The sequence below is a fragment of the Lissotriton vulgaris genome, chromosome 1_1, assembly GCF_964263255.1.
Source record: "Lissotriton vulgaris chromosome 1_1, aLisVul1.2, whole genome shotgun sequence".
NCBI lineage: Eukaryota > Metazoa > Chordata > Amphibia > Caudata > Salamandridae > Lissotriton > Lissotriton vulgaris.
In genome coordinates this window covers 888,200,947-888,223,957 of record NC_141685.1, presented here as the reverse complement: position 1 = coordinate 888,223,957, position 23,011 = coordinate 888,200,947, and the positions used below count along the sequence as shown (strand labels likewise).

Here is a 23,011-nt window from a genome sequence, read left to right as displayed (position 1 = left end):
TATGTGTTTTGATCGGACACAGTAATGGCTCTTGTTGGCCATGTAGTGTGAGAGACAATCGTAAACAGCCACAATGTCTGTAGAGTGGGGTTTTGCAGCGTGAATCTTTCTGGATTCACTATGCTGTGCATTATTCCGCGATCTGGTGGTTGGGTCCGGATTCGTAGTCTTTTTTTCTCTTTTTTTTTTTTTTTTTTTTGTAGCCCAGGTGGGCGTCGACGTCCCACCATTTGGTGCACCTTCGTGACGTCGGCACGCTTCCTGCGGAAGCTCCCACCCTTGGGCGCCATCTTCGGATTCTTTTTTCCGCCGTTGGGTCTGGATCGTCGCATGAAGCTCCGGAGAAGTTTCAGGAGAAAAGAAGGAAATACACAAGTTTTTGGAAGAAAAAGGACCGAGGAAGGTCAGAGAAGAAGACCTCCTAGAACCAGAACGGAGAAGGAGGAAGAAAACATCGAGGTTTTCGACAGCCAAGAAGAAGGAGCGGGCAGGGGACCCCCTGACCGAGCACATGGACAACACTCCATTCAAGTTCTGCCGTAATTGCCACCACAAGTACGCGCAGAAGGACCAGCATCCAGTCTGCAACCTCTGCCTGCCGGTCGACCACTCCAGCGAGGATTGCAACGCCTGTTCAGTCTTCACGCCGAAGACTTTGAGAGTTCGAGAGAGACAGAGGGTGGCCCACCAGACGATGCAAGGGAAAGGGACCACGCCGACGCTTTACGACCTGGGCGCCTCCTCCGAGGAAGAGGAGAACATCGCCGAGGGACCAGATGACTTCACGGTCGTAGAGACCGATGTGAGACCTTCAAAAAAGGTAGGAGAGTCTACGACCCCGAAAACCCAGACAGGGCCTAGAAAGCCTGAGGGAGAATCCCGAAAAACAGAGGCTAAGTCCTCGAAAGGAGCACCGGCGACGAAATTTTCGACGTCCGAAGTTGCATCCTCCGAAAAGCCCAGCGGATCCTTCGAAAAGGACTCCCAGATGGCGAAGACCAGCGAAAAGCATAGGTCGTCGAAGCAGGCCCTCGAGAAGGGACCCGCGAGCGAGAAGACGCTCAAAATGGCCTCCACGTCGAAGGCGCCGTCAAAGAGACCGGCCGAGAAGCTCGACGCCGAGCAGGCGGCACAGATGGAGAAAAAGAGAAAAAGGCTCGAGGCCGAAATGGAGAGTATGCTCCAGAGGAAGAGAGACTTCGACGAGAAAATGAAGAACTACTCGATTCCCTCGAAGACCGCGACTGCCGCCTCGAGCACCGCAGCGCCAGCCGAAGAGGTAGAGTTGCAGGAGGACTTCGAGGCCGAAGAGCCGCCGAAAACTCCAGACCCCACAGATGAAGGGGAAGAGGAGGACTTCTACCGCTCGGAGGGAGATTACCTCCGCGAGAGCTACTACTCAGAATGCTCGGCGTCCTTAGACGAAGAATGGCAGGATCTCGAGGCCGATAACCCCGAGGAACCTGTGGAGACGTATCCGTCGAGGCCTTCGCCGCCAGATGACATCGGGGCTTACTATGAAGTCGTCAAGAAGGCTGCAACCGTCTACAATGTAAAATTGGAGGAGGAACAGACAAAGGCAGACTTCCTGCTGGAAACATTGCTCCCCTCACAGACAAAAAGCAGTTTCCTGCCCATGCTGAAGAGCGTCACTGCACAAGGAGCTGAAGCCTTCAAGGAACCGGCTACATGCAGGTCGGTGACCCCGAGGACGGAGAAGAAATACAAGTTCTCCTCCGGGGACCCCCCTTATATCCAGGGCACCGTGGCAGCGGACTCTATTATCGCGGCAACTGCCAGGAGAAGGGCCAACGTGCCAACCACATCTGGTCCACCACCTGATAAGGAAAGCAGGAGGATGGACCTCACTGGAAGGAAAATAGAAAGGAATGCGGCCATGCATTGGAGGATGGCAAACTCCAACGCACTCCTGAATAGACACCAATACCAGCACTGGGATGAGATGAGCCAGTTGCTGAAACACATGCCTGAGGAGTACAGGCAGAGGGCAGCCCACCTCGTCGAGGGGGGAAAGGACATAGCAAACGCATGCCTGAAGACGGCCCTAGACGGGGCAGAAACATCAAGCAGACTGATGGCCATAGGTATCACTGAGAGAAGGCAGGCCTGGCTCAGAATATCAGGTTTCAAGGCTGAAGTACAGAACAACATCCTGAACACCCCCTTCAATGGGGAGACGCTGTTCGGAACAGCGGTGGATGACAAACTGGCCCAGCTGAAGAAAGACAATGAGACAGCCAAATCAATGGGAGCCCTACAATTCAGGGGGATGCGGAGAGGCACCCCCACGAGGAGACCAAATGGTAGAGGTGGAAACCAGCAATCACATTCGCATCAGTCGCACCACCATGGTCAACAAGGGGACAACCAATGGCAACAGGGTCAACAGAGACAGAATTGGAGCTCCCAGAATAGGGGCCAGTCCTTTCGAGGGAGAGGAAACGGACGGGGCCAAAGACGGAGAGGTGGTGATCAACCCCCCCAAAAATGACTCCACGAAGAGGGAGGCGCTCACCCACCCAAAGCCTCCGGGGGGAGAGCACCTACAGCTAAGGAGAGGCTCACACGGACACGTCTCAAGAGAACACACAACACCAGTATGGGGAAGGTTGAGATTTTTCCTACACGAGTGGAGAAAAATAACCACAGACAAGTGGATACTAAACATTATACAACACGGATACTGCATAGAGTTGGAAAGATACCCACCAAGCAGGAGGCCAAAGAGAAGGGGTCACAAGGGCAGAGAACTGCGCCTGCTCCAGGAGGAAGCTCAAGAACTGCTCCTCAAAGAGGCCATAGAGCCAGTCCCGCAAAGAGAACGGAACAAGGGAGTGTACTCAAACTACTTCCTAGTACCAAAGGCGGACGAAAGCCTAAGACCCATCCTGGACCTACGCTTCCTGAACACCTACGTAAAAACTCAAAAGTTCAAGATGACTTCCCTGCAAGAGGTCATCCCACAAATAAGGCCCGGGGACTACTTGTCCACAATAGACCTAAAAGACGCATACCTGCACATCCCCATGAACAGGAAACACAAACACTTGTTAAGATTCAAGGTGAACAAAGACCACTATCAGTTCACGACCCTGGCTTTCGGGCTCAAGTCAGCACCAAGGGTCTTTACCAAATGCCTCGCGGCGGTGGCCGCACACCTGCGAAGGGAGGGTATACACGTGTACCCCTACCTGGACGACTGGCTCGTGAAAGCAAGCTCTTACACGAGGTGCAAAGACCACGCAGAACAGGTCACAAGAACGCTCACGAACCTGGGCTTCTCCATCCACTGGAGGAAGTGCTCCATGGACCCAGAGCAAGTAAAAATCTTCCTGGGAGCCCTGATCAACACTGTCGAATGCAGAGTGACACCCAGCGAGAAGAGAACACTCAGCCTGCTGAGGGAGAAACGTCACTACCAGAAGGGGCAAGTTCTGACAGTGAGGACGGTGAGCAAGATCTTGGAGATGATGGCGTCATGCATCCACCTGGTCCCCAATGTTCGCCTAAAGATGAGACCACTACAGGAGTGGCTGCAACAACAATGGTCACAAGCAGAAGGAAGTTGGGAAGATCTAGTGGTTGTTACGCACAATGTGCAGGAGGAGATGACATGGTGGACGAAGGAGAATATAACAATGGGGAAGCCTCTAACGCCACCGGACCCAACTGTGACCATCACCACAGACGCATCCCAGAAAGGATGGGGCGCACACATGAACAGGCTCAGAGTGAGGGGTCTGTGGAACCCAGGAGATGCGGTCAAGCACATCAACTACCTGGAGCTGAAAACAGTGTTGCTGGCCCTCAAGGCCTTCCAAAAGCACCTTTACAACAAGAAGGTGTTGATACAGACAGACAACACCACGACGATGTTTTACATCAACAAGCAAGGGGGAACTCAGTCATTCCCTCTGTCGAGCTTGGCTCAAGAAATATGGAGATGGGCGATCCCACTCAGGATAGACCTGCTGGCCATACACCTGCCAGGGAAGGACAATGTGGAAGCGGATTGGCTCAGCAGGCAAGCATCAGTGTCCCACGAATGGGAACTGAACAACCAAGAGACAGAGAACCTGTTCAGGAGGTGGGGCACACCAACAATAGACCTGTTTGCAACACGCCGGAATGCAAAATGCCAACACTTTGCATCGAGGGAACAAGATCCAATGTCCCATGGGAATGCCCTATGGATAAGCTGGTCAAAGAAATTTGCCTACGCTTTTCCACCGACGCCACTGATCCCCAGAGTCCTGAACAAGTGCAGGTCGAGCAACATGACTCTCATCCTGGTGGCTCCCCAATGGGCGAGGCAGACTTGGTACTCCCAGATTATGGAGATGGCGCAGGGCAGAGCACACAAGTTCCCAAAAAGAAGAGACCTTCTCTCCATGGAAGGGGCACAAGTTCTACACCCAGAACCAGAAAGCCTCTGCCTGTCAGCGTGGCTCCTGAGGACTTAAGTTTGCTCATCTAAAACTACCAGAGAGCACACTTCGGGTGCTGAGAGAAGCAAGGAGACCCAGTACACGGAAGTGCTATGGGGAGAAATGGAAGAGGTTCACGCAGTGGTGCCATAAGAAAAACCTGGAGAAAAAACTGACTAGAGAATCTACAGTACTCAGATACCTCACGCACCTGATCAAAGCCAAACTAAGCTCGTCCTCGCTGAGGGTTCACCTGGCAGCGATTGTGGCATACACAAGGGGAGAAACGGGGAGAAGTTTCTTCACTTCCAGAGTAGTGAAAAGGTTCTTGGAAGGAGCAAAGAGAATAGCGCCACACAAGAGGATGCCGCCGCCGGCATGGAACTTGAACGTGGTACTGACGGAACTCATGAAGCCGCCGTTTGAGCCCATCCATAAAGCGTCACTACAAATGCTGACAATGAAGACAGCCTTTCTAGTAGCAATAACATCGCTACGCAGAGTGAGCGAACTACAAGCTTTAACCCTGCAAGAACCGTACATACAAATACACAGTGACAGGGTCGTGATGAGGACAGACCCGCATTTCATGCCCAAGGTAGTATCTAAATTCCACATGAACCAAAGTATCCAGATCCCTAGCTTCTTCCAGAAGCCCACATCAAATGCGGAGAGGGCGCTCCACACTCTGGATGCAAGGCGGGCAGTAATGCACTATATAGAAAGGACGAAAGAACACAGGAAGACAAAACAATTCTTTGTGTCCTTCGCAAGGAGTCTCCTAGGTAGACCAGTGACTAAGAACACCATAGCAAGATGGATTGCAAAAACAATACAGCTCTGCCACATGCAAGCGGGCGAGGAGCTCACGGAGGGGCCACGAGCCCACTCAACCAGGAAGAAAGGGGCAACAATCGCCTTCCTGGCAAACACGCCCATCCAAGACATATGCCTGGCGGCAACATGGGCTTCAGTGCACACTTTCACTAAACACTATTGCGTAGATGTGCAGATGAACAAGGAAGCACAAGTGGGCCAAAGAGTGCTTCAACATATCTTTAACAACCAACGCTCATCTTCCACCCAGCCGCCACATGAGTGACAAAACCGCTACGAAATCAATGCACAGCATAGTGTATCCAGAAAGATTCACGCTGCAAAACGAATAGTTTCTTACCTGTCGGTGTAGTTTTGCAGCTTGAAGATCTTTCTGGATTCACTAGCGAACCCACCCACCTCCGCCAGAAAGATGAGGCTGGAGAAGGTGGAAGGACATAGAGTAAGATGGGAACGCTTTAACAAGACAAATATACGTGAAGAAGTTTACGTTGAAGGAAAGTTTTAATACACATAGCCATGGATTCACCACAAAGGAGGAAAGAAAAAAGAATCCGAAGATGGCGCCCAAGGGTGGGAGCTTCCGCAGGAAGCGTGCCGACGTCACGAAGGTGCACCAAATGGTGGGACGTCGACGCCCACCTGGGCTACAAAAAAAAAAAAAAAAGAGAAAAAAGACTACGAATCCGGACCCAACCACCAGATCGCGGAATAATGCACAGCATAGTGAATCCAGAAAGATCTTCAAGCTGCAAAACTACACCGACAGGTAAGAAACTATTCGTTATGTTGGAACGTTTAGATATCTGAGCCACTTTTGCAGCTTAATGTTATGTTGTAGATTTCCTTGTGACTCCTACAGCTTCTCTGGGTATTTGGGAGGATAGTTAAGGTTTAATTGGTTTCGCGAGACCAGCTCCAGATGCCGCACGTCTTTTTCAGCAGTAAACATCACAAGGGACTGATTAGGGACACCCTCATTCATGAGTTTGCAGGTCTTTCAGGTAGGAGTATGCACAGTCTGGAAATCTGTAACTACAAATATGTAACATTTATCTTACTGCTAAGTGCCTCTGCTTGCTCGCCAGTACACTTTATCGATTCCAGGCTGGACAGATGGAATTTCATACTGGATCCTTATTTCTAATGCTTTTGGGCAATTACGTTTAATGCTACATTAACAACAATCCTCAGGCTGGTAATGGAGAGCCAGGAACACTAAACATTATGGCCTTGTTATAGAAGTGGTATACTTGGCCTTCACTGATAGTTCAGCTTCAAATCATTCTTTAATGCCTATCTAATCCTTTTTGTAGGGTGGGAAGGTTCACAAGCATCGCAAAGACCGTATGCAAGACCTCATCGACATCGGATATGGGTATGATGAGACGGACCCCTTCATTGATAACTCTGAGGCTGTAAGTAAAAGTTTGGGGGCCAGGGGTTGAGGATTGGTGTGAAAGTGCATTAATTTAATTGTGAGTGATTCTCCTCCGTTCTGCTTAATGAGGCAGAGGGGTAGGGCTTAAATAAAGGATGTGTTCATACTAGTCATGTATAACACAGTCATGTGGTGTGTCAAACTGTCTCTTGTGGCCACTGTATCAAAACGTAATAGCTGCCATATTGATAGTTATGAGAGTTTTCAGGGAATAATCTTATTCACAGTGTTTACATTAAGGAACTATTCCAGAATCATGTGTTGCAAATTCTCAGATGACACATGGGTATCCACATAAGTGTCTGTAGGGAGTTTCTTTGTGATGTGAAATGCTACTAAAGAGGCAGCTTGAAGATTCTGTTTGGCTGAAAGCCAGATTTGCTGAATGTTCTTTATGGTGAATTACTATAAAAGCACTAGAACAATTTGATTACACGATCAATGGGGTCCTGTAGTAAGTCATCGATCTAGTGTGAACAAACTTTTCAAACTTATTAAAATTCCTAATTCGTTATGAACTGAACACTTTTTTTTTGTTTTCTAAATATCCACATAACATAAAACATTCCAAAAAAATCAAGTTGTTTTCTTTAAAATTGATAATTTGCTGCACACAGTACATTAGGATAAAACCCCACTCTGAAAGTGAATGAACTAATGAAAAAAGCAGGAATGATGGACTCTCCCACTCTAATAAAGGGACTACATGTGATAAAGAGACAGACCCTTGCTCCTTTGGGAATTTTGGATGCCACACTTCAATATGGACCCAGATGTATGAAGCCATTTAGCATTTTTTAACAGGCCAAATCAGCATATTGGCTATTTAAGAATTGCTAAATTTCCCTTTCATATATACAAATGGCAAAACCAGTATCAATTAACGTCGCAAATTGTGACCACGATTTCGGAATCCCAAATAGGGATTACTTCTTTGGGATTCCTACAGCACATGTACAAAGCTTTTCCTAAATGCGAGTTGGACATTTAGGAAATGCAGTTACCATTGACTTAAAGTCAATGGTAATCATATGCAAAAAAAAAAAGCATTAAAAATCCTTTTTTTAATTGTGACATAAAGCGCACATATGCCCTATTCCTAGGGCATATGTGTGCTAGGAAATTCAGGTTGCCTTAAGCCCAATGCCACCGTTGGCTCTGCTTCTCTTAAATTGCGATTTCCTATTAGGAAATCACAATTTGGGAAATACAAACCATATCCTATTTCACCCATTGGCGGGAATGCAATGGCATATCCTAAGTGTGATTCCGTAATCTGTAAGAATTGCTATTAGGGAATCGCACATTTTGTACATATCCTGTGACTTGCATAAATAGCGATTCCTACGGAGTCGCCATTTAAGTAATGTAGACGGAAACCTTCGTACATCTGGCCCATTATTCCCAACAGAGTGACAAGCTGCCCCATCCTCTTCTGCTCTGTGAAGCTCAGGACATAGTCCTTGCTTTCTGCAGAGCGGTATTGGCTGGTAACACCAATTTCTTTTTCAGATTTCATTTGATGTCTTTGGGCTTGATGGAGGCTTTTAGCCTGTTTCTTGAGGGAAGTGTTTCTAGTATGCTCTACCTGAAGCTTAGAATCTTTGCCACTAGATGCTGGCAAAGGGTTTTTACCTGACTGCTGTTCACAGATTATGAAGGCAAACTGAGCTGTCATTTGCTAGAACAGCACAAATGCACTCTAAAGGGAACCATTTGTAGGACATCATCTCTTGCTTGGGGTCATCCAGAAAGTTTAATTTTCTGTTTTGGCAACAGAAGGAAGCACAAAATGTCCTGCTAGAAACTCCTGGTCTCCACAATCACAGTCTCTAATTTTGATGCATTGTTAAAGAGAATTTCTCCCCAAGGTGGTTACCAAGTTCAGGCTCAGCAACATAAAGATGAGTCATTGCTTCAGATTGGACTTTTTTTTTAACTTTATCATTTTGTGAAAAGCAAAGCAGAGCACAGAGTTCAGTTGTAGTATACATTGGGTACATTTGAACACATTCACCCCCCATAGGTCAATGGCGGCAAGGTTGAGCAATCAATTAATGTATCTTTATTCAGCATTTAAAAAATACCACAAAAGTGCATAAAACAGTAAGAAATAGTTAAGATACAATTCATTGACCCATGATTATACAAAATAAAAACAATACTTTCAACACCGCCCTCTCGAGTTCCTAAGCCTTACAGAGATCCTAATGAAATTGAGCAGTCAAGTAATGACAATACCATATTTGATACACATAAAGACTCCCTTAAGTGGTCCAACATAGTGTCGTCCCCACGGCTCCCGCCCAAAGACCCCCTCTATCCACATACCTCAGGATGCACTATGGGCCCATGTGTTATATACATGTGGGATGTGTCAAGGAGCATACATGAATGCGGTTCATTCCTCTAACCAACCCCAGTTGGTTCAATACCCTGTTCCTGTTGCGAGGGGGGATCTTGCGGTTGAGACGCTAGGAAAGCCCGGAAGGGCCCCCATGTGTCTTTCGGCCTGGAGGATGGCGGGACAGTGTTCGCATACAGTTTGCTCTTCATGGAGCAGGTCGAAAGGCTTTGGGTCCAGCCTGATATCGCGGGTGCCCTCCTGCTACCCCAATAAATTGCGACCTCTCTTTTAGCTCGAAGTAAGGAGATAGCGACGAATCTGCGCACCTTCAGGGGGACCTGAACTACATATCCCAGGAGGGCTATCTCGGGCAATGGCACCAGAGGAATCTGTATCATTTTGCTTAATAGTTAGTGTACAGCTACCCAAAAGGCGCAGACCCTAGGGCATGTCCATGCGAGAAGATAGCCTGTGGGGCCTGACAGCGCCGTGAGCAATGCGGTCTGGTGGGGTCTATCCTATGTATTCGGGCCGGTGTAATGTAGATTCTACATAAAAATTTAAAGTGTATTCATTTGTGCCTGCTGTTGAGGGATACTGTTTTAATAACTCTGCAGCAGGCTGCCCATTGTTCATCAGTAATTTGGTTGCCTAAGTCCAATTCCCATGCACTACGCAGTCTGTTTTCGCCAACTTGGACCAGGTCCGAGCACGCCCTATACAAGTGAGATATAATGTGGAATCCTTTGCTGCTAGTTATCACCAACGTAAGTGGGAAAAATGAGGGAGGTTCTAGCGGGTATTCCGGGAGCCTGGCTCGCAGGGCAGAACGTAATCGGGCCAAAACAAATTTGTTCATGAACGTGGCATCCGAAAAGGTAGACATATCCTCTGGGTCAAAAACATGGGCAGCTGGATAGAGGTCTCATCTTGGCAATATTAAATTTAGTGCAGGTTTTTTGTACCAGCTTTTTGCCAGTTATAGGAAGGAAAGTGGCATTGAGAAGCGGAAGAGACTAGGAGTATAATGTTTGTGTACGAGTGATACGGCGCAGCATATGCCATGCCCAGCAGGTGTTAGAGAATGGCTGTATGTCTTTTGGGTCTCTAGGGAAGCCCTTGGGTAGTATGGTAGCAAGTGTGTTGGGTAAAATTAAATCAGATTCTGGGCGCAGGTATGTAATCCTTGCGTCTGGGTGATACCATGCTTGTGCGAAACTGCATTTAGCTGCCAGAAAATATAATTGAAGATCCGGGACCCCGTACCCTCCTCGGTCGCAGGGAAGTGTCAATACCTCCCACTTTACTCTGGGTGTCCTGTTGCCTCATACCAGTCTGGTTGGTACATTTGTGAAACAAATATAAAAATTTTGGGAGAACAATCATTTTTACCAGCACGACCCGTCCTGCTATGGAAAGGGGAAGTTTAAGCCAGGAGTCGACTTGTGTTTCCAATTTGGAAATGGCCACCCCGTAATTACGGCGTATAATCTGGTCTGTGTCTAAATGTATATGTATCCCCAAGTATTTTACTGAGTCCTCGCACCAGTCCAAAGGGAATTCCGGGGAACCATCGAGGTGTGCAAGCCGTGAGGGGTAATATAACTGATTTATGCCAGTTTATCCCTAGCCCCGAGAAGGTGCCAAATCTGAGGATCTCTCTGAGGAGAGGGTCTAGGTGGGTTTGAGGATCTTGAACATATAGGATAGAGTCTTCAGCGTATAGGGAAACTAACAGTGGACCTGTGTTGAATTGCAGTCCCCTGTGTAAATGTTGTCCCTGGAAATGTCTTATCAGTGGGTCCATTGCTAAAATGAACCATAAAGGGGAGAGGGGGCAACCCTGCCGCGTGCTACGTGATAGTGTGAAGGGGGTTGTTTGGGTGCCGTTTAGCCGGAGCCGAGCTGTTGGCTGCATGTATAACAAAGCCGTAGTGGCAATGAATCCCTGGGGCTTTCCCATGCGTGGCATTATGGAAAGAAAAAAGGGCCATTCCAAGGAGTTGAACGCCTTTTCAGTGTCTAGTAGGATTGCGGCTGCGGAAACCTCCGGATTTATTCTGTGCAAGAAGTTAAAAAGGGTGCGGAGGTTGAAGGCAGTAGATCGAAGAGGAATGAAACCTGATTGCGCAGGAGAGATTATAAATTCCTCAAGTAGTGAGAGGCGGCACGCTAGCGCCTTGGCCAGAATTTTATAGTCTATTAACAATGATAGGGGTCTATAGGAGCTACAGTGCAGTGGGTCCTTGCCAGGTTTAGGAAGCAGAATAATAACCGCCTCTCATAGGGTAGGAGGGAGCTGTTGTTTTTCTAGAGCTTCAGCATAAACGTTTAAAAGTCGAGGGATCAAAAGGTCTTTATAGGTTTTGTAGAATTCGCCTGTAAATCTATCCAACCCGGGGGCTGTGGATGGGTTTAGGGCTGCAATGGCTTCATTTATGCTGTCCGCTGTGATGGGCTCCGCTCTTGCATATATCTCTCCAAATATACCAACTCTATCTCTGAAAGGTACGATTCTTGACCGGTACTGTCCTGCCCTAGTCTGGATGTGTATAGTGTCTTAAAATAAGCTAAAAATTCTTTCTGGTTTAGCAGTGGGTCCTTGAGTGTAATCCCTGATGTGGAGTAGAGTTCTGTGATGTATGCTTTCGTGTAAGGAGGTCGGAGCATTTGTGCTAGAACTCGTCCAGGTCCATAAACGTTGGCGTTCTGATATTTCTCCATGTAAAGTATTTCCCTGTCTGCTACCTCTTTATATTCTAAGAGCAGCGCTGCTCGTTTCATGATGTAGCCCGGGTCGGCAGTTGCTGTCTGAGCAGTGTCCAGTGTAGCCAGTTCCTTCTCTAAACTGGAAAGTGTGCCACGTATGTCGCAAAGCACCCCAGAACTTTTTGAGATACATATCCCCCTCATGTAGGCCTTAAATCCCTCCCACAGCACCGCCTCCGAATACACAGAGCCAGTGTTTAATTCAAAATAGTCCTTTATGGCTATAGAGAGGTCTTGTTTAAACGCTTCGTCATCTAGGGCACGGTTCGGGAATCACCACTGGTGAGAGAGAGGAAGCTGTCTGTCATTCGCAAAAAAAGCACAAGTGCAGATATCAAATCTGGATTGTGGCTTGAAAAAAAAAAAGTGAACTTTTAGGGAGACTTTTATCTTTGTTAGAACTTAAAATACTGGAAGAGAGGAGAATAATAAAACGTTGTGGTATGTTAGGACAACACAGTGGTGTTAAATGTAAGTGACGGGGTCAGGGTAGGGGTGTATCTGCAAGCCTGTACCTTTGGTAAAAGGTAGAGTGGTGGGTCTGTAGAAAAATGTGGATGTCTTAATAGGGTGCTGGAAGGTCTCCTGTAAGAATCAGAAAAGCTTCCTTACATTTATTTCTGAGCGATTTTAATTTTTTATTTTTTTATTTAAATTTTTTTTGTGCAAAGTTTTATATGGCGCTGGCTAGACCTGGAGGTATCTGAGCGCTTTACATGAGGATCAGCAAGTTACAGGATACATAGTTATATCAGTTGAATCAGCGAGTTACAGGTTACATAGTTACAACCGTTTGAATCAAAGAATCACAGAGGGAGGGGGAGGGAAGGAGACACGAACGGGGAGAAGAGGAAAACATTGTCAGATGATCAGCTGCGCAGGTGACGGCCAAGGGGCCAGAATCCTCTATAGCTGCATAGGACAGCTCCACCGGGCTTCGGCCAATGTTGCTTGGTCTCCGTGGTAGGTACAAACAGATTTGGTATCTGCCCAGGGGGCGTCGTCATTGTACCTTCGAAGTGGGAGAGAAGGAGACCCATAACTGGGAGACGAGGAAAAACAATGTCAGATGACCGGCTGGGTAGGTGACGGCCAAGGGGCCAGACTCCTCTATAGCTGCATAGGACAGCTCCACCGGGCATCCACCAAGGTTGCTCAGGCTCCGTGGTAGGTACAAACAGTTTTGTAATTTACTGTACAATTTTAGGTAGTAGTGTTCCCAAAGGGAAACCTCCACACTATTCACCTAAAGAGATAGTACTACATAGACCGTATAAAGCGTGACAAATTTGGTACAATACAGAATGTATAGAAAATGGGTGCTAAATCTTTCCCAAGCACCTACCTCGAGGTGCTATAGGTACACATAAATGTGGAGCCAAATTTAACATCCAGAATTGAGGCTATTCAAAGCAAACTTGCTAAGTTTCTTTCTTAAACTTAGCTAAATAATAGCTTAATCAAGGATTAATATACCCTCTATTGGACAATGAAACAAAAAACAAACATCAGTTCCAAGAATGAAGATCCAGGCAGTTCAGAGTCGAATAAATGTCAGTCTTCTTGTGATTTCATCAATTCTTTATTAGTATTAAATAAAATCGTACAAAATCTCCCAACACGTGTTTCGTCTTGCACTAAGACTTTCTTAAGGCATAAGTACTGGTGGTGAATATCCAAATGTCAACTGGAAGAAGGAAGGATCACAAATCTATCCAAACGCGGCGAACCAAATTCAGAAGTCGCCGTGGGTTCCCAACAAGATTTCTTGGTACAAGCAGTCATAGATGTAAATGTTATCCCCACATGTTCCTAATGTCGAACAGTCAGAATGTCAAAATGTTACAAACGATACCAGCCCCAAGGAGTTCTATCAGCTGGTAAAAAAATTATTGTAATAGCTTCTTTTGGGTGCAGAATCGTGGCGTAGTCCTATGTATATGGAAAAATTAAGTATCCCTGACCCGAGAAATCTATGTAAAAATTCCCAGGTGCAGACAGTAAAATACAAAGTAGGAGGCACTAGGTCGCTAAGTATTCAGCATGTAGTGGAAACCTCTGGGGGGGTCACAACCATAATACGTTGCAATCCGGACAGTCGAGGATCGTAATGGCAGAGAGCTCCTTCACCTCCATGTGCGATAGATTTCTCGGGTAGGGGTGCTGTAGGACTCCCAAACTAACCATGGTAGAATTCCCAGGTGAATAAGCATGAAAGATGCATGTAAAGTTTGTTTTTAGCTTGTCACATTTACCGTGCTTCAGAGACAGAGGTCAAATGTCATCTCAGCCTTCTGAAAATTGCTGCTTATTCTAACATGGAAATTGGTGTTTTCTTGCTCTGATTGCAAAGTGAGAGGGGTTTGTAAAATGAACTATTTGACCGTCTTGCTGGTGTGAAAGGAAAGACTGCAGAATGTTATTTTTTCTAACACAACACAATACCTTTGAATTAACTGTACAAATATTTCAAAATATGAGCAGTTATGAAAGCACTAATAAAGTTTTATTTTGTAATTCTGAAGTGTGATGTGAACAAAGATTTCAATGTGGTCATAACACTGTACATGGTGATGTGCAGATTACAAATATTTCCTGAAACTTCATTTCCACACAATTTTGGCACTACATAGTTTTATAGCTTTACACCGCTCTTGTCGAATGCGCGTGGCTAATTTGGGGGTATTCTGGACATTGTTGGGGACATTTGGGCTATCATCCACATGTTTCATGTGAGAGCAGTTGTTCTAGTCTTGATGATTCTGAGGTTACTTGTGACACAACATGTATGTCTGTAATTGTTTTAATGTATACTACCGGGTACTAGTCTGCTGGAGCTAGGATAAAACCAGCACAGTGGGAGAACAGAAGATTCAAGTACTGGTCAGTAATGGGGTCCAGTTATTCTTAAACAATTTAGTTGTAAATTTAAAGATTTCCTTTACAACAGAGTACACTTGACTGGATTGAAGTATGAGTACGGATGATCCTACTGGAAGGTTGTGAATTAGAATGCTGTGTTTTTAATTGTGACAGATTGTGACTTGTACCTCTTATCACACAAGTATGTGCCTACAGGAGAGATTCCTCCCCGGTGTGACCCTTTGGCATAACACCCCTAAAAGTGTAGGGTAAGCGACAGAACACATTGCATGAATCACAGTTTTCTTCCACATAGACATTTGATTGCTGTGCTATTATGTGTGCATCACAATTTGTGCTTGCATGTTCAATTCAGCATACATTCTCGGATAAACAAAGTGAATTGAGCATGCCTGGAATCTATAGACTGCTTAAGAATCGCCTACAAAATGTAACCATACAGTGGACTAAATAGGTTCAATTTGTTTCACGTTTTGTTTTTATCCCCAGGTGACGACGATAACCTTATGGGTAAGACTTCGTCTTAGCACGCTTTTGAGGGAACCATTGTGTGGCTGAAACATGTTGGCAAGTAGATTTGTGATGGGATGCCTGAGACCTAGCTCATGATCATCTGTACTCTTATTTTAATCCAGCCAAATGTACCCTGTAGTAAAGAAAGTCTTTGGGTATGCGTCTAGGCTGTTTTAAGAATAACTTAACCCCATTACTGACCATAATGAGAATCTTCTGCTCTCCCCCTACAATGAGGTTGAGACCACCGTGCTGGGACTGGCTGATGGTGAGGCATGCCACAAAAGAGTGGGTGAGTCCTACCTAACCATTATAGTGAATGCTCCATTCGGGCTAGTATCCTGTAGTCTAGATATTTTTGAGACCGCTATTACTGTGGCTCTTCCTTGGTGTGTAATATTGGAGGTTACTTGGTTTGCTGGCATCATAGCTCACTCTGCTCAAGCAGGCCGTCTAATGGAACATAAATTTGCAGTGGCCTACCACGCCTTTGCTAGACCTTGTTACCACTTCCAAAAAAAGCTTCCTCTTCAGGATGTTCTGTCCCAGCAGCAGGGTGTAGTTTCACGTTCTAACTTCCACACACTAGACTTACATAGATGGAGATTGAGCAGAAACAAATGAAAGATTTCAATCTTTTGCCGGAAGTGGTGGATGTCATACTAGTTGCCCACCACCCCTCCACAAGTCTATGTATTAAGGCTGTTGGAATAAATTTGTTGCCTGATTGTTGGAATTGAGCTTAAGAGTGTTATAGCTCCAACCCGCAGCCACCTTCGACAGTCAAGCAAAGAAACTCTCCTGAGTTCAGCTAATGCTGTCTGAAATTGATTCCACAATCAGTGTGTCATCTGCATTGACATAATGTTAAAACCAAAGGATCTTAAGAACGCAGAAAGCGCAGCAATATAAATATTGAATAGCGCTGGGTTAAGTGATGAGTCCTGAGGGACCCAGTATGTTGATACAAAGGTTTGTTACTGAAATGGTTTAGTGAGATCCATTGCATTCTTTGTGAAATAAATGACTTTGACCATGCCGACGTCTATTGCAAATCCTGCTAAACCTCTTAGGAGCGTGATGTGAGATACCTTGTCAAACACTGTGGAGAGGTCTAAGAAGGCACTGTGGGAAAAAGGGGACCACCTACCACAAACAAATGTTCCTAGGGCAGGAATAACTACTACTACATTGTACAAAACACCCAGGCAACTTTACACATTCATTGATCGTCTCCTTACTAATTTCAAAGCTCAGTCGGTGTCTACTTTTTATTAAACACTTTGACAATCCAATAATCAAAGAAACAGTTATACTATTATAAAAATGTTCTCATATGAAAGAACATAATATCACAGAAAATCACTAAAAAGTACGTCGTCATCCAACACCACTCTCCGCAGTCATTCATTCATCACTCTTCCATTTCTACACTCTGTCCATATTTGTTGCAAGACCAATGTCCAATGCCTAACCGAATAGTCCACAAATTGGAGCACATCAATTGCAACAATTTTGATTATACATTCTTGTTGGATAGTGGGTACTATTAAATATGAATAGCACAATATTATCTTTTCTGTTTCTGTAAATAAAATATCAAACATAGCACATTAAAGATGCAGAACATTGGCTTAAATCTGTAGTCTTCCTGTTTCATATGTTTCTATACGGTTTTCGGCGACACAGTGCCTTTCTTAGGAAAGCCACCTCCAATTCTCAGCCTTGTAGGTATCTGTTTTGGTATTAATGATCCTCAAGACCATGTGGGTTCACAGGTTTGTAGACAAGAGGTTGTCTAATACAGAGAACACAACTGCAGCAATGCTCTAGCGCACACAAAATGTTGTGGCTTGTGGGAGATTTAAAAGGATGGGTCTAGGAAGGCCAGTACAGTTGCACTTCATTGGTCTAAGATGTACCTCCCACAGCTGTAATGGACCGGTCGTCTTAAAAGGTTACTGATTTCCAAATATTTAGGTAGTCTAATATTAATGTGTTTCTCTTTAAGGTTAGCCTGGAGGTGCAGAACTTATGCCTTATTTCGGGGTCTGCTGTGGGTTTATTTTATTCTATCAGTAGGGTAATGGTGGTGTTTGTTTAACAAGAAGGCAGTGTCCATGATCAGCAAGAGGTTGTGTACATTGGTCAGGTCTATGATGAAATGAGAAATTGAAGCTTTGAAAGAAGGTTTTTATGGGTCAAAAAGAAGTCCTTTCATCTCGTAGGTAAATTCAGATAGGCTTGGTTTCAGAACTTGCGCTTTGGAGAAAAGTCCGATTAGGTGATTGTTTAATGGTGTTGGTTGATGGGAAATTTGCTTAAAATTTTCAAATTTGACCCGATTACTAAAAAAAGCTCGGAAGGGAAGTTTGTTATAGACATCATGATGGGGGATTATTTCTTCAATGATAAACAGCTCTCATGTAGGTTTTTTGCTGATTTAATTCCCGTAGCAAAATGTGATGCTCTAATAGATCAAACTGCCTGCTGATACAGTACTAGTATCATCCTGCTAAGCTAGAGAGCTCACCTCAGGTGTGTCCTAAACAGAAGAGGAGCAAAAGTATGAGGCAGACTGGATCCTGACCACTCCCTTGTCTTGGTGTCTACTGGTAAATGAAATGTGAAATTAAGAAACACATTAAAAAAAATGCTGCCTGCGAAAGTGTGCAAGTGATGCCTAAGTGGAGAGAGCAGCTGATGAATACGGCAACCAAATACCTACCCTGATATAGAAATCAAACTAGAAGTTCGACTTGTTGTGCAGAGAGAAGGTAAAATCTAGCCTTGAGAATAAAAGTGAGGTGAAATCCAGGCCACAGGGGTGCCTAGCTCCATTAAAAGTCTAAGTTGCCTACCTTTGGTAATACTCTTTCTAGTGGATTTGCTAACCGCAGTTTCCTTACCGCTTACCAGTCCAGCATGGGCGTAATAAGGTCACATGTTATTTTTTGCACATTGCCAGTAGCTACTCCATCTAGTCAGGTACCCTCTGCATCTTAGGGCTTGGGCAAACAATAGGCTACCAATGGCGTGCAGGGGTGGTTCCTATATGCAGCTCCGTCATAGTTTGAGGTGGGACAGAGGAGTGAGGAGGCATGTAAAAGCATTTGTAAGTGTCAGTTTCCAGTCTGGCTCCTGGGAAGATTCTCAAACTAATGAATCTGTAGTTAGTATGCACCAGAAAGAGTTTCGCCAAAGATAGCCCATTCTTTCATCCTAAAATGTTAGTCAGTGGTATGATCTTTGCTTTGTCAATTGTTCTTAAAACTTGCACTGTGTGAACTTTTTCACCAGGGCTATCGGAAGTTACTAGGTTCAGATTGTAAGTGTGTGTGCCTTTTGCTAGTGGTTTCCATGGACTTTACATTACTATTGAACCCAAAATTGAGCAGCAAATGTTGATTCTCAATGTAGCGAGGATGAAGATTTCAAGGCTGACTCAGGGAGATGGTGATGAATTATAAAATCATAACTTAAATAAATCATCTCAGATCAGTGTTTTTACTTGATGAAAACATGTACTTTTTTTTTAAATTTTGAAAGATTTTATTGCGATCCACACAGGTCACACAGCCGTATGCCTACAACCCTGGGGCCGTCAGCGAATACTTAAGCGATTTTCTCTTAGATTACACAGCCTTTACGCCGACATCCCGGGAGACCGGCAGTGATATAGGGTTATTACATATATTCTGACCTGTATGTACCCAGTGTAGATACAATAAGCAAAGATTGAAAAACATATCTTATTATAGAAACTAACAATTACCTTCAACCCACCCTGCCGTGCCATCATGTATATGTCCCAGGTTCCATTCTGCACCCAATAATCTGCACACTTAAACCGTACATCCATCCGTTCCAAGTCACACGAGCCTGCTCTTCAGTGTATCCCAGGGATCCTCAACCTACCCAGTCCGACACTGCACCATGAACACAAATCACACATACCTATAGCCTAGAGGTTTTTCACGTATTATGGTCTACCCCGAGGTCTGAGCCCCCCTGGTTGAGCCAAGTCACGTAGGGCTCCCATATGTCCGAAGGTCTTGATCTGCTAGGCAGAAGTTCCCAATATGTTGACAACTGGTCCTTACAGTATGTTACCGCTTTTATCCAACCCGCTATCGTGGGCTGGTTTTATTTTTATTTTTTCCAGTGTATGGCTACCTGACGTTTTGCAAGTAGAAGTAGCATAGATGTCAGCTTTCGGAGACATTTGGGTACTTCAGGTACAAAGCCCAGCAACGCCACTAGCGGAGCCATCTGCAGTTGGATGTTGATAATGTTTCCGATGTACCTAAAAATGTCTACCCGAAATTGCGCTATTGGTGGGCAGAACCAAGCTAAGTGTATGAACGTGGCAGCTTGTGCACCACACCTTAAACATCGTGCATCTCGATGTAACTGAATCGGCATGCGATATACTCTATGCAAGTAATTAAAATGTATGGGTCGTAGCCTATAGTTCGGTGAAAGATGTTAATGTTAACTGGCATTTATTGAGCGCTCGTACGCCCGGAGGCTTCATGGCGCTGTAGGAAGGAACAGGGCGCGTCAGTCATTTGATAGAAGGAAGCAGTTGAGAACAGCAAACCGTCCATTGTTTGTCCGTGATGGTGATATCAGCCTCCCTCTCCCATTCAGTCTTTGATGTGCTTGAAATAATCTGGGACGATTCTTGTGTTATACTATAAATTCTTGTTATCAACTTCCGAGGGGACTGATTGATTATGTTTTCAAAAGCAGGCAGCTGAGCTGGGTATCTGTGGAAATCCCTCATATCTTGCCTTACATGCTGCCCTGAGCTGATAATACAGCAACATATCAGAAGCTGACGGTGGGTCAGACTCGCATAGCTGCTGAAGAGATAAGAACACATCATCTGGGTATAGAGCTCGCCCTACTCTCAAACCTCGACCCCTTGCGCGCTCAGTGATGGCTTTGTCCGTTAGCGGGCCAATCAGTGGATTACCCCCCAGTGGCATAGATGGAGCATACAATTCAGTGAGCCCCACCCGCTATCTTCCTCCATGCCCATCTCATTGTTTCCACTGTCTTTGTCTGAATGTGACCTCCTATAAGGGTGATATACCGCTGTATTGAGCGGAGGGGGCGCAGCCATATCTAACTCTATCGATACATGCGGTTGAAACGGAGTGGCATGTTGCCAAAAATGCAAGAACTGTGCCTGTGCACTATAAGCATACAGCTCGAAGTCGGGGGGCCCCAGTCCCCCCTGAGAGAACGGGAGAGTTAATAAGTTCCAAGATACGCAGGGTTGTCTACCCTCCCAAACTAGGTTGAGGATTCCAGTGCGGAGCCGTTAAAAAAAAAAAAAAGTGAGTATTTAGGGGCATGGGTATGTTCACGAAAGATATAATAATTTAGGAAGTATAACCATTTTGGTAAATGCTTTGCGGCCTGTTAAGGAAAGCGGCAAACGTTTCCACTGCAGTATCTTATTTTCCATCCAATATATCGCTTTTCCAAAGTTAGCCAGCCATAGTTCCTTTATGGATCTACTGATCCATATGCCCAGATGTTTTGTTTCACCTGCCGCCCACTGGATAGGGAACTCCGTTTCACATTGCCTGGTATCATCCATGAGCGGTAATATCACCGACTTTGCCCAATTAATTTGTGTCTCCGTTAGCCCCCCGTATTGAATACATTCTCTCAAAATTATGTCCGTTATCTTTTGGGTTGACTAACTAACTAGATTGTCATATCGTCCGCGTTCATTGATATTATTAGTCCTCTGGACGTAAAACCAATGCTCCGCTGAGTGTGATGTTGTCCAAGTCTGGCCACCAATGGCTCAGTAGCGATAGCAAAAAGTAAAGGCGATAAAGGACATCCCTTCCTCGTCCCCCTGGTTATGGCAAATGGTTCTGACATCTGACCATTTACCCTGGAAAACATGTACTTCAATGGTCACTTACTGTGAAATCCACTTATAAAATTGTAAAGGGAAAAAAATAGTTTGTAGCATGTGTGTCTGTAAATTCATACTCTGCTTACCCCTTCTATTTAGTGTTAGTCTGTACATTTGCAAGTTGGTATTCTTCTATGCCCTAATTGTGTGTGACCATGGAGACCAGCCTGTGATGATCTCACCACACTCACAGGCCTGTGACTGCCTCATCTATTTTGCATTCCAGGACTGCACATGATTGACTGTTCCTCCTCCCGTTTCCAGCCAAAGTCATCGAGAAGACCGTCAACAAGCAGCTGGCCGCCTTCCTCGAGACAAATGGATCCCTCGACCCCTCACAGTCTGGCTTCCGAGCCAACCACAGCACCGAGACCGCCCTCATCGCTGCCACCGATGACATCCGAGCCCTGCTGGACAACGGTGAAACGGCGGCCCTCATCCTCCTAGACCTCTCCGCGGCGTTCAACACTGTCTGCCACCGCACCCTAGTGCAGCGCCTCAGCAACATCGGAATCCAGGAGAAGGCACTGGAGTGGATCATCTCCTTCCTCGCTGGAAGAACACAGAGAGTCCGCCTACCACCATTCAGATCTGCAGCCACGGAAGTCATCTGCGGCGTTCCTCAGGGCTCCTCGCTCAGCCCCACCCTCTTCAACGTCTACATGAGCCCCCTTGCGGCCATTGCACGCCAACACAACCTCAACATCATCTCCTACGCCGACGACACCCAGCTGATCCTCTCCCTGACCAACGACCCCGCCGCCGCCAGAACCAACCTCCACGAAGGGATGAAAGACGTAGCCGAGTGGATGACGACCAGCCGCCTGAAGCTGAACTCAGACAAGACGGAAGTCCTCATCCTGGGCTCCTCGCCCTCCGCCTGGGACGACTCCTGGTGGCCCCCCGCCCTGGGCACCGCACCCAAACCGACAGACCACGCACGCAACCTGGGCTTCATCCTGGACTCCTCCCTCTCCATGACCAGACAAGTCAACGCCGTCTCCGCGTCCTGTTTTAACATCCTGCGCATGCTACGGAAGATCTTCCGGTGGATCCCCCCCGAGACCAGGAAGACGGTCACCCAGGCCCTCGTCACCAGCCGACTGGACTACGGCAACGCCCTCTACGCCGGAACCACCGCCAAGCTCCAGAAGAGACTCCAGCGGATCCAGAACGCCTCAGCCAGACTCATCCTCGACATCCCCCGGAGCAGCCACATCTCCGGACATCTGAGAGACCTGCACTGGCTCCCCGTCAGCAAGAGAATCCCCTTCCGTCTCCTCACCCACGCACACAAAGCCCTACACGACCAAGGCCCGAGCTACCTCAACAACCGCCTCAACTTCTACGCTCCCAAACGCCACCTCCGATCGACCAACCACGCCCTCTCCGCCGTCCCCCGCATCCGAAGAGCGACAACAGGAGGAATGTCCTTCTCCTACCTGGCCGCCAAGACCTGGAACACCCTCCCGACCGACCTTCGCCTGACCCAAGACCACCTCTCCTTCAGGAAGAAACTCAAGACCTGGCTGTTCGAGCAGTAGCGGCAACCCCCCCCCCCCACCCCCCCACCCCCCAAGCGCCTTGAGACCCTCCGGGTAAGTAGTGCGCTCTATAAATGCCTTGATTGATTGATTGATTGACTGTTGCAAAGATCTGGTCTAATGTGACTGGAGAGCACCCCACTTGGGTCCTCAAGGATCAGGAGATTGCTTTCACATGATGCAACGTACCTTTTCTGTTCTGGATCCAGCTATTCCAGGCAGGTCTTTCATGGCTCCGGTAGATCCATACTAGTGTGCATTGTCGGCCACAGTTCTCTGTAATGA

The 23,011-nt window shown here is 46.3% G+C and overlaps 1 protein-coding gene across 4 annotated transcripts in view; it reads left to right on the top strand.

Annotated features, from left to right (window-relative positions):
- The window catches only part of UBN2 (ubinuclein 2), a 624,092-nt gene that overhangs the window by 116,331 nt on the left and 484,750 nt on the right, over positions 1–23,011 (top strand). For 3 of the 4 annotated variants that reach the window (XM_086958832.1, XM_086958824.1, XM_086958830.1), the window contains exon 3: positions 6,602–6,703. The exons of the other annotated variant lie outside the window; for it this stretch is intronic. In XM_086958832.1, coding sequence (XP_086814958.1) covers positions 6,602–6,703 — 102 coding nt within the window. The remainder of the gene's footprint in view (positions 1–6,601; positions 6,704–23,011) is intronic. 4 annotated transcript variants of the gene reach the window in all.